The sequence below is a fragment of the Pelmatolapia mariae genome, linkage group LG20, assembly GCF_036321145.2.
Source record: "Pelmatolapia mariae isolate MD_Pm_ZW linkage group LG20, Pm_UMD_F_2, whole genome shotgun sequence".
Classification (NCBI taxonomy): Eukaryota; Metazoa; Chordata; class Actinopteri; order Cichliformes; family Cichlidae; genus Pelmatolapia; species Pelmatolapia mariae.
The window spans coordinates 5368083-5379574 of NC_086244.1; the positions used below are offsets into that span (position 1 = coordinate 5368083).

At 44.6% G+C, this 11492-nt stretch overlaps 1 protein-coding gene across 4 annotated transcripts in view; it reads left to right on the top strand.

Annotated features, from left to right (window-relative positions):
- Positions 1-10340, top strand: part of ccdc120a (coiled-coil domain containing 120a) — a 41606-nt gene extending 31266 nt beyond the window's left edge. For all 4 annotated transcript variants that reach the window (XM_063463941.1, XM_063463944.1, XM_063463942.1 and 1 more), the window contains exons 8-11: positions 347-446; positions 1686-2476; positions 3853-4126; positions 4713-10340. In XM_063463941.1, coding sequence (XP_063320011.1) covers positions 347-446; positions 1686-2476; positions 3853-4126; positions 4713-4818 — 1271 coding nt within the window. In that variant the 3' untranslated portion in view covers positions 4819-10340. The remainder of the gene's footprint in view (positions 1-346; positions 447-1685; positions 2477-3852; positions 4127-4712) is intronic.
- The last annotated feature ends 1152 nt before the right edge of the window (positions 10341-11492 follow it).

The following is an 11492-nucleotide window of genomic DNA, read 5'->3' on the forward strand; positions in this document are numbered from 1 at the left end:
ATCAGTTAATTATTTTATCTATTTCATAATGTGCAGGTTTATCGATCTTTTTAAAGGTCGTGCTTATGAATGTGATGTATTCCCTACTACACTGTTCCGAAATTAAATGTCCTTAAATTATAAGACCTGCTTTTTTATGTATGTGTTATGTCTTACAAACATCGTGATATCTGACATAATCTTCATTGTGTACAGTTACCATGGTTACAGCTGTCTTTATCCTGACTTAAAATATCATAAGGAAAATATAAGTGATTGACAGCTTTTATAAGTTGAACTGAGGTATAGATTTCAATTAAAGTTAATATTTCTAGCACAAGTAAATTTCTGTCTATGTATCTGGCAGATGACGGTGTGTCTCAGTGTCGCCCCCTGCTGGTTTCTTCTGGGTCTCCAGTGGAGGTTTTCTATCAGAACAGAACCAGGAGGAACTCCGTGCACAACAGGTACAGCTCAGAGCACGTCCCCGTTAAAATCCACGAACAGTTTCAGCTTCTGTTCTTCTTCATGCCCCCGAAAACAGCGGCTCCATCAGGGCGAAAATGTCATTCTTCATAAATGGTAACTGTAGCAACATGTTTTATTGTACCAGAAGAGAAGCAAATGGAAAAAAAACTTCAAAAGCTGTTTTGACAACTATAGTAAATAGTAACTCATATTTGTCATTCAGAAGAAAGGAGTATTCCATTACTTTTCTTCACTTGGAAGAGCAAACAGATGTGTTTTTGTTGGGATACTCAGAACTGGCAGCTCAGATGACGTTTACGCTTCGAGGGAGGTGCATGTCAGGCTGCACTGTATGTTAAGGCGTATGGTTTCAGGGGGTTTGTGGTTAAGACGTAGCTACGGTGCAGATTTAGCTGATCTGGGAGAGCCAGTGTGCTGTCTGTTAACCTCATTGTACAGACATTCACTGCAGTCTATGAAAAGAAATGAACGGAGTTTGACATTAAAAAGGTTTTCACAACTGCTTCGAGATTCAGTTTTGTTCCTTATTGATATAGTTTTGATAATATGAGCAACCATAAAACGAAACTAATTTTTGCTGCAGAAGAGTCGATATTTGCATTCTGCTAGTACGTCCTGATTGGTCGGATAAGGACGCTCTGCCTTGATGGCATCTATTTCTAAATGATGACCTTATATTAGATTAAAATATGTCTGAAAGAAAAACGTTGTGAAGTTTACATGATTGAATTACATTCATAGGCAGCGCCCCCTGTGGGGAAGTCCAGAGACGTTCTTCTTGAGTATTTATTCTAACTCAAATGGTTCTTGTTGAAAGCATTGTTGAAGCTGCAGGAAACAGAGACAGAAGAGTACTGTTGCATTTTTAATATTCATTCATGGAAACTTAAATTCTCTAGCAGTTTTGCATGACAGGAAGTCTCATGTGGTAACAAATCTCTGCTGTGATGGTAGCTGTGCAGCGGACCCCTGAAGCAGCTCGCTGGCTAAAAGTGCTGCGACTGTGCAAATCTATTAGCAGTCTTAAATCTGACAGTAAGAATCATAAAGCAGCTTTCTGAAGTTTCCTGAGGTACTTGTAAGGTCTGCAAGCTCATAATTGGAGCTCACAGATTTCTTGAGGTTTCATGTTCAGTGTCACCTCATCATGTTTGGTTTTGGAAGCACGAACAGCCCCTCCCCTCTGTATACTGAAAATATTTCCTTTTGTCTTTCAGAACTGAGCATCCGGACACCCAGAAGCCCCTCCCACTGCCTCCCTCACAACCTCCTCCACCTCCCCCTCGCTCTCAGGACTCCTCTTCCTCTGGCCCCTCTGACACTGGAGCAGGAGGGGAGGCAGGACTCAAGGCTAACGCAGCTCGCCGTAGTAACAGCTCTGATGGCCTCCTGGACCGCATCACCCCTCCTGAGGATGATGTTGGGGTGCAGCAGGGGGGATTGTGGGTAAACGGGCTGCCGGGGTCCAGAGGAACAAACACAGCCGGCGCGTATTGGAACTCAGAGACGCTGACAGACGGACGGTCGAAGGCAAATAATGGAGTCAGCGATGGGAGAGGAAAAGGGGGAGGTGCAGGGCGAGGAAGAGGAGGAGGAAGGGGAGACAGAGGAGGAAGAGGAGCGGGGTACAGCGATGTCCTGCTGGACTATGTTTGGGGGAAACAGCAGCAGCTGCAGAGACAGCATTCTCAGCCCCACAGACAGCCAATCACATCGCAGCAGCAGCTAGTCTACAATGGCTACTCCCAGCAGCCATCGGGAGCCCCGCCCACCTACCGCGGCCCCCAAGGCGACCAGAGGCGGGTCACGGTAACCCGAACCAAATCGTGCGGTCCGTTCCTCCCGGTGCAGCAGAGCCAGACTGATACCCACAATCTCCCTCTGGTCGCCATTCAGCCCGACCCCCACCCCCACCTGCTGCCGCCCCGACCCCCTCAGCTGCCCCCCAACCAGGACTCCCAACTGGAGGAGGCCACCAGGAGCCTCCACAAGGCCCTCGCCCTGGAAGGTGAGTATTGTTACCCTTTAGCTGCTCTGCACTTCCTTTACAGAGGCTCTGGGGCTCATTAGCTTACAGCTCAGCCTCTCTTACCTCCTGATGTTTGCTGATCTGTGAAGCTGTGAAGCTCAAACATGTTGAATGTTTCATGGGATGGAGATAAAACTGGGTCAGTGCAGCAGAAACTGTCTACTGGTGTACTGCAGTGAGGAGGTGATGCCACCTGGTGGAAGTCAGACAGAATAACACAAATATGTTTGCTTAATCCATTCATCGCTTACCCAGGTTTGGATCTCGGGGCAGTCATCTAAGCAGAGAAGCCAAGACTTCTCTAGACGCGATTCTGCAGCATGTGCTGGGTCTGCCCCAGGGTCTCCTCCTGGTAAGACTCACCTAGCAGGCGTCCAGAAGGCATCCTATTCATCCTATTGCCTGAGCCACCGAGCAGGGACTCTACTCTGGCTCTCAATCCCTCTGTCGGTCTCACGATCCACTCTCCCTTCACTTATAAACGAGATCCCAAGATATTTAAACTCTTCCACTTGGGGCAGCAACTCATCCTGGACTCTCAGAGGGTACTCCATAGTCCCGGAGTTGGAGGTGCTAATTCTATTCCCACTCTTTCCCACAGTGTAAACTGGAGGTCACAGCCTGTTGTTTGTTTCATCACTTAATTTATCTACACTGCATCAAGTCAACTTTATTGTCTGTTATTAAGTGTCAGGCGCACTACCATAGAGTTTAAATAGAAGGGTAAACGGCGCTCACTCCTTCTGTGACCTCATTTCTAGTTTCACTTCTTGTTTAATGCAACCTGATGTTCATTTATTGAGTTATAGTCCCCAGTAGATAAAACGGGGTTTGTGTATTCAGACAGATAAGTTGTTACCACACGAGCGTGTGGTGACACATAATGAGGCAGGTGGTTTTAAAACACCCGGATTGTAACCATCAAAAGAATCAGAGTGAAACCTCAACCCGTTCATGAACCTTAGCTAACCAGCAAGTGATCGGTTAGCTAAGTGACGTCCTCTATTTTTTTAAATGTTTAATCTAAGAGCACAAGGTTCAGTACACGTAACAGTGCAACAGACCACTGTGGTTTTGGCTGATGTGGGTGTCATTAACAACTGTGGTTATATTGAGAGTCTTTGAACCATATCTTCTACCTAGACACAGCCGCTCTGGTGTTAAAGTCTGCAGGAGATTGAAAGGTTGGACTGAACCTGCTGAGATGGCTGACTCTAGTGCAATACAAACACTTTTTAGGTCGATTAAAGTCAGAAAAATTCAGCTCCAAAGCGTGAAACTTGCTCTGAGTGTGGTGATGGGAGAAGTTTCCATGGAGCAGAAACTGTGATGAGCTGTTGATGTGTGATTGACAGGTCTGAGGGACTGGTACCTAAGGAACACCTTAGGCTCCTCCCACCAGAACCAGGCCAATGGAAAGGTGACCGCAGGGACCAACGGCAGTAAGATGAATGGAGGAGTCAAAGGTCAGGTGGGAGGAGGCGGGGCTCTGCAGCGGAGACGGACGACACACGGTGTCATTCAGCAGTCGGCCTATCAGACTGAGACGAATCATCATCACGCTGCGCCGCATCACAAACACACGCTGCCGCATTCAGCCACGTTCCACGGACACCCGCTGCACGGCAGGTATGGGTCAGATGACCACGCCCCCTTTTATACTCAGAAGCTTGTTACATAGTTTAAGATGCAAATGTGTCCGGACTAAAAGTAGATTATAATTATAAAAACCTGCTAAAATCTACTTGATCCTTTTTTCGAAGGACGCTTTTTCTTCACTTCTAGTCTTTGCTTTGAAAGCCGGAGCGTCCGACTCGTCTTTGATCACAGCAGGTTCTTTATTCCAGACACGGCAGCAAAACTCGCTTAGATCTTCCAATATGATTATCCTCAAGCTCGATGATAGTAATCAGTGTAAATTAGTCAAAACGTATTCAGCAGAGAGCGCTTCTCCTCAGCTTTGAGCCTTGAAGTCTCCTCGTTACAGATCCGCTCCCACCTGCTGGTCACTGCGGTCGGTCCGAACCCTGAAGAACTCTTATCCTCTGTTCAGCAGTAATGTTTGTTTTGAAGCTGCAAGAGCGATATTTAAAATGAGAACAAATGTGTTAAAGTACCTAAAAGGTCAAACAAAATCAGCGCAATGAGTTTGAGGTGACTTTTAGGAAGACTTTCCTGCTGTGTGGGTAAATATCCATTTCTGCCCTTCCTACAGGTCTGTGGATGGCTCGCTCTACCACGACTCGTTCCCTGCTCAGAAGCAGGAAGTCCCTCTCAGAGATCCACCGATGGACCAACCGTCTCCTGGGACTCTGGTCTGACTCTCCAACCAATCACGATGCTGAGAGGCAGGCAAAGGGACTAATTCCAGGCTGGCTTCCTGGGATGAGCAGTATGAAGGAATGTGTGTCTTGGTTGGAAAACCCCGCCCACCTCGTTCTCGTCTGCCCTCAGGGTCGAGCTTCTGTTTGTATAAATGAACCAAACCCCAGACCAGGTCCAACCCTCCTCCCTCCTTTATCACAGCCTTGTTGGAGGTCTATCCTCCTCGCTGCTCGGGTCACTGCTGCTCTGCTCGATGAACTTCTTCTATCAGGGATGGACTTTAAGTCAACAGCTGCTTTTCCACCAAACTCTCCAGGAACATCAGTTCTACTAGGAACTAATGACAGGAAAAAGTTCCTGCAGCAATCTGTGTTGCAAAGAAGAAGATTGAGCGATTTCCTCTGAGAGTTGTCCCCTTCAGAAAGTAATCTGTCTCGTTCTGCTTCGCCCTGATTACTGCCACCAAAAGTGTCATCTGCTGTGGAAGATGCTACATTTCTGGACTAATTAGAGATGTTCACATGCACGACCTGCCCTGAGATTTCTCAAACTATCCTAACGGCTACTTCACTCTGAGGGATTTTAGTTTCTAACATGTAAACGACGTAAACGGTCGTGGCCAAATCTTTGGTTCTCTTCGCTCGATGGAGTCGCAGTTCTCAAAGAAACGAACTCAGCCCGACGATCAGTGGCCAAAAGCAGCCGTAACTGTTCAGAAAGGAAGGTCCAGGTTCCTACGGTGGCATCAGACTGATGCTGAAACACCAGTCACATGCTGTACGCGTCTTTTCCGAATACATTTTAAGATTTATTGTTAAAAGCTGCAGATGGACGAGCCGAAGATGATTCTCTGCTTTTGTGGAAGTCGTTATTTCTCAGGCGTTCAGATTGAAGATGGAGATACGGCGTCTCTCACAGGTTCCTGTTTCTGGGATAGCTAAAACAAAAGACTTCTGGAGTCCTTTCAGAGATGCAGCCATTTTCTGAAAGGTTTTAGATTAAAGCAGAAACTGAACAAGGTGTCCGTGGCTCTGTTTCTACACCCTCGTCTTCAGACTGTGCTTAGACAATCAGACTCTTTAAACACCAACGAGGAGGAGGACGTACCTCCTCCGAAGACAGATGACATCACCAGCTACCTGCAGCCAACCAGCAAAGCGCAAAAAGGAACTTTTTGGTGACTTGATCAGGTGACCTGTCGATCCCTCAGGTGAGTCCAGGCAGGGAGCGTCGCGGTGAGGTTCTCCAGCGTTCTCCCGGTTTGGACTCAACATCTCTGCACTAAAACTCGAGCACAGAGTTTACTCCTGACACCAGCTGAACTGTCGCTGCTGCTGTTTGTGGCTTTAAGCAGCTGCAGAGTCCTCGAGTAGAAACCAAACGTGAACAGAACAGAATAAATCCTCTGAAGAAAACGGAGCTTCCCACCTCACTGCTGCAGAGTGACTCACAGAAGCTGACGTACTCACGAGTCTTTTCTCCGAAAAAGGAAATATTTTCTGTACGCGTTAATTTATCTGACAACTTTAGATACTTGGAAACGAGGATGCTTGCAAACGGGACACTTTAATAGCCGATACAAACTGCTGAAATGTTCACTTGGTTTCTGAAAACTCGACTTTTTAACCGAGTCGAAGGATTTGAAATGTGAATATCTGACACTTTTCATTTTAGTAATTCACTTCTAATCATTTTAAGGTTTGGATAGTTTGTTGGTTTCCACTGCAGGAACACCGGAGAGGTTTTATTGTAAAGTTTTTAACTTTAGCAGCACTTTGCAGTGAGAAATTACAAACGCAGAAAGTTGAACCGGAGATTTTAACTGCCAGGCAACACCATCTGCTCCCCTGGCAGCTGTTTCTTATCAAAGAGCCATTTTCACACATGCAACTCACACAGCTTTACTATGACTTCAGCCCATGTCCAGCTCAGTCAGATCACAAACAAACCAGTATTTAATTCCCGAGTGCAAAGTCGACGCTTTAGCCGATGCATGAATTCTGGTGCATCGTGGCCTCCGAGCTGCCCATTCCAGGCAGTTTCCTAACTTAAACCCCAGAGAGTAATTTACATTATCCTGTTTTGTCCCCACATGTGACAAAGGAAACTTAAACTCTTGTAGTCTGAACCTAGAATTTGGACGACTAGCACATATTTTGTCAGAAACACACCTGGAAGACTCCTTTCAGGGCAAAACAAAGGCACATGCTCAGTGGTCGGTAAACGCCTCCTTTAGGGAATGTGCTTGAGGTGGCCCACAATGAGTGGGGCTCTATGGCGCTCTTCCACAGGTCACTGATTCGGTTTAGAGGATCCTTTTTAGAAATGTTAAAGGTGAAGTCATCAGTTTATCATTAGACATCAGTAGAACATCAAGACATCACAGGAATCCTCTCAAAATGTTCAACTACTGTGCCTATAAAAAGCAAAAGACACTAATTAAGTTTGGCTGCCATCCCCTTTGGTGTAGGCTTCTCTCATTTGTTTCCAATACTCTTTTTTATGGAGCTGAAACTTGGAGGGTTTGGATTGTGGTAAAATATCTTTTTTTAGTTATTAGGTATTTGGCAGCCTCCTGAGCTCAGTCGCCTTCATGCACCACAAACAGCTGCTTCTATATTTTCATAAGACCATAACAGACCAGTTAGCACACATTAGCAGAGTGACAGCTGAGAAAGTTGTTTGCATTTGTGAAAATTACAGAAGAAGAGTTAATAAATATTTAAGCAATTTGGCTCCGGTGACTCCCATTCATTGAGGGTTTTGCATTAACAGGAAGTGTAAAGGCTCTTTGTTGAATGACTTTGGCACCAATTCAAGGAAAATACCCCACAGCTACCCATAGTTCCTGCACTGGAAACCCCTCCCAAATTTTTGTTGTTCGTGTTTTTTTTTTAAACAGTGAATCCAGATTATGATCAGCAGATGAATCCATAATGAAACAGTCATCAGCTGCAGCTGCGACACAGTTTATTCTCACAGAAAGACGAAAATAGTCACATCTAAGGGAACCAGAGTTGTTTGATCAGACACTCGATTGATTAAGAGGGATTGCTTTGGAGGTTTCTGTATTTGTGGTTTAAATGAGATCCAGATGTGGAGAAACAGCATCAGCAGCTGGAAAGCTGCAAGAACCACTCAGACCTTCTGCCTCATTCGGAGCCCTCAGTGAAGCCATTGTCCTGCTGAGCTGACCGGGACTCCAAGTCCAGGACGACTGAAGCAATAAGAGGAGCTGTTCCAAGTTTCAAATTTTAACGCTGTTTCAGGAAAAAAAACAAAAAAAGCATTTGCAGCGACAATCAGGAAATGTCACAGTCGTCACAGTAGTGACTGGTTAATTGATGAATTTGAATTTATTCTGTTTTTTTCTTTTGTTTTTTTTGGTACTCTGCTCCAGAAAAAAGATTTTATAAAAATGCCCGTGAATGAAATGCAGCTTTTTCAGCGCTGTGAAGTCAGTGTTATTAATCCATAAGTTATTGATCAGGATCTGTGTCCACACGTTCCTACTGTCTGTATTTATTGATTGTCTTTCAGCGTGCGGTTGGCTCTGTCTTCATAAGTTGCAGCTTTGCCTGACCCAGTCCCAGCTTTGTATTTTTAAATTCAGCTTCACTGAAACCGGCCTGACCTCCAGCTTCCCCCACAATGAAGCCACGGTCACATGACCCAGTATGACGACAAACTCAGACCAAGTCGGTAGATCAGCGAGTGAAGACTTGAGAGGTTATGATACATCAAAGAAAGTTTCTCAGGTCACAGATTCACTTTAGAAGAAGGTTTTAAGACATTTTAAAGGTGAAAACATCAGATTTGTGTTCTATCACAAAAGCAAAAATCATATCTGATTTAAGTTTGGCTGTCGTCCCCGTTAATGTAGCACTATCCTGTTTCCAGCGCTCTGCTGTTGATTTCAATGTGGATCTCAAACTTGCTCAGAGAGCAAACATCAACTTTAATTTTGAGGATCAAGAGAGCTGGATCTCCAGTTTTCACACATGACCTGTAGCCCAGAACTGTTCCAGGACTTACCCAAATACATAAGCTGGTCTTTAATCTGCTCCAGCTCTTGGATGTCTGGTGTCATGTAGGAGAGCCGTCTTTGAGACAGTCCAGAGTGATTTGGTGCCTTATGAAGCTGAAGCTTCAGGCTATTTTCTAACACTGTTGAATCAGACATGAATGAGTATTTAACCTGCCAGCTGCCTAGGAAAAGTCATAGATAATGGGTTGTGGGTATGGCTGAATAGACCAACTAACAGTAGGGTGCATTCACCACGAGAATAAATCTATTTCCAGCAGTGTAAGAAGTTTAAAGTCTGTGTGAAAACAGCTGGAGACCAAATAGTCTCTTTACTGGAAGAGCCCACAGTGTTAGGAGGATGAGCTACGCCTGGTTTTCTTTAAAAAATAACAGGCCTGCCCATATTCTCTCCAGTTTCCAAGGAGCATATTTTATCAAGCGTTGTTGAAGGAGAACATTCGATGGAAACCAAATGAATTTAAGGAATTCAGCAGCAGGTGATTCGGGTGAGACTGGGAATGTTGTATTGACCTGGGAGTGGGTAATGGCCAAATCTAAATCAGGTCCATTTGTTTGCATTTTTTAGGCACGTTTGCAAAATCAGTCATATTTTGTGTAAGCATCGCCGACCTCCAGAGATCCAGGCAGGGTGTTGGATAGTTTTATTTTTCTGTCTGGAAGTCTGGTCATGTGACCCTCCGGCTTCAGAAAGTCTCAGCATGCCCCTCTCCTCACTCCACGCTCACACCAAAGCAGAAACATGTGAAGATACGATGTAAATACAGCACGCGTGTTCACGACTGTTTGAGCTGCCGTACTGCTCTACCTGTACATAATACTGCAGCGCCACTAAACATACTGCATTACTGCAGTACCAGGATATAATGGTGTGGTACCAGTCTGAATATTTGTCACATTCTGTACTCTCCAGTACCAGTATTAGCTTGAGTGCAGTACTGTACTCCTGTTGTAGTACTGGTAATGTGCAGTGCTAGTATTCAGGGACCAGGACTGCAGACGTGCTGATGTCCAGGTTCAGCGGAGCCTCTCTCAACCAAACCCTGTACAGTATTTTGATGATTTAACATTTATTTCTTTCTGTGTCTCAGTATGAGAGTAAATTTCCTCCAGCTGAGTTAAGCACTTGGATTTTTAGGTTAAAGCTCTGTCTCCTGTACTGCTGAAGTTGTACTAGTCTCCAGTACAGCTCTTTGCTCTGAGGGCCTCCTGCTGCCATTCTGTGTCCCAGTTCAGGTCCAGGACCAGCTGTAGTACCACTGTGTGGACTGTGGCTCTGCTACGATGCATTCAGGTGCACTGTGTACAGTCTGTTTTTTCTGCTGTACAGTAACCCTGTTTAAAAAAAGGTTTTCTATTGGTCGTTTGTACTTTTTCCACTCTGAACTCTTTCTGATGTTTCATGATGGAAATGAAGCTTGGTGTAAATAAAGCCTGAGGCTGTCAGCAGGTGCTTTTTAAATAAAGATTTCTCTTCCTTTAGATCTGCAGTGTTTTATTGTTGGATTTTTTTTTTCAGCGCAGTCGCACAGAGGAGTAAGTGTTCCTGGCTGTTTTTACTCGTTTCTCACAAGTAAATGCAAGTGTGCAAACATCACGATGCCAACAATGATCTGAGAAAAGAAAATCCACTGACATCTGTAGTTCAGTGTGTCTGAAACAACTTTACTGCGCGCACAGTAAAATAATACGATGCTGACAATGTAGGGACTCAAAAAATGTCTAAGGAGACAGTCTTACCTGCCTTAAGGAACTTTATATTGTAAAGTAGACTCTACTATAATACAGAGAAAACAGAGAAAACCCAAACAATTACATGGTCCCCTATAATCAAGCACTTTGGCCACAGTAGGAAGGAAAAACTTGCTTTTAACAGGAAGAAACCTCCAGTAGAACCAGGCTCAGGGCGGGGCAGCAATTTGGTTCGACCAGTTGGGGTTAGGGGAGGAAGACGAGACAAAAACATGCTGAGGAAGAGAGCCAGAGATTAATACTAACTAATAATTAAATGCAAAGTGGTGTAAAAACATACAGTGATTAATGAAGAAACACTCAATGCATCAGCAGCCTAGGCCTATTGCAGCATAACTAAGGGAGGATTCAGGGTCACCTGATCCAGCCCTAACTATATGCTTTAGCAAAAAGGAAAGTTTGAAGCCTAATCTTAAAAGTAGAGATAGTGTCTGTCTCCTGAATCCAAACTGGAAGCTGTAATTATTCTCATTATTAATATTATTATTGATAATAATGAATTATAGTAGTCCAACCTAGAAGTAATAAATGCATGAACTAGTTTTTCAGTGTCACTCTGAGATTTTGGTTCATATTGACATCAAATCGTCACACAGTTGTCATGAATTTTTCCTCTGAACATCCATGCACATTCGTGATGTGAATCCATTCCACCACATGTCAAAGGCGCTCTGTTGGATTGACATGCGGTTACTGTGGAGGCCATTTGAGTGCAGTGAACTCATCGTCATGTTCAAGAGAGGAGTTTGAGAGCTCTGTGACATGGCGCATTACCCTGCTGGAAGCAGTCATCAGAAGATGGGAACACTGTGGTGATAAAGGTAAGGATATGGTCAGCAACAATACTCAGGTAGAGTGTGGTGTTTTAAAATA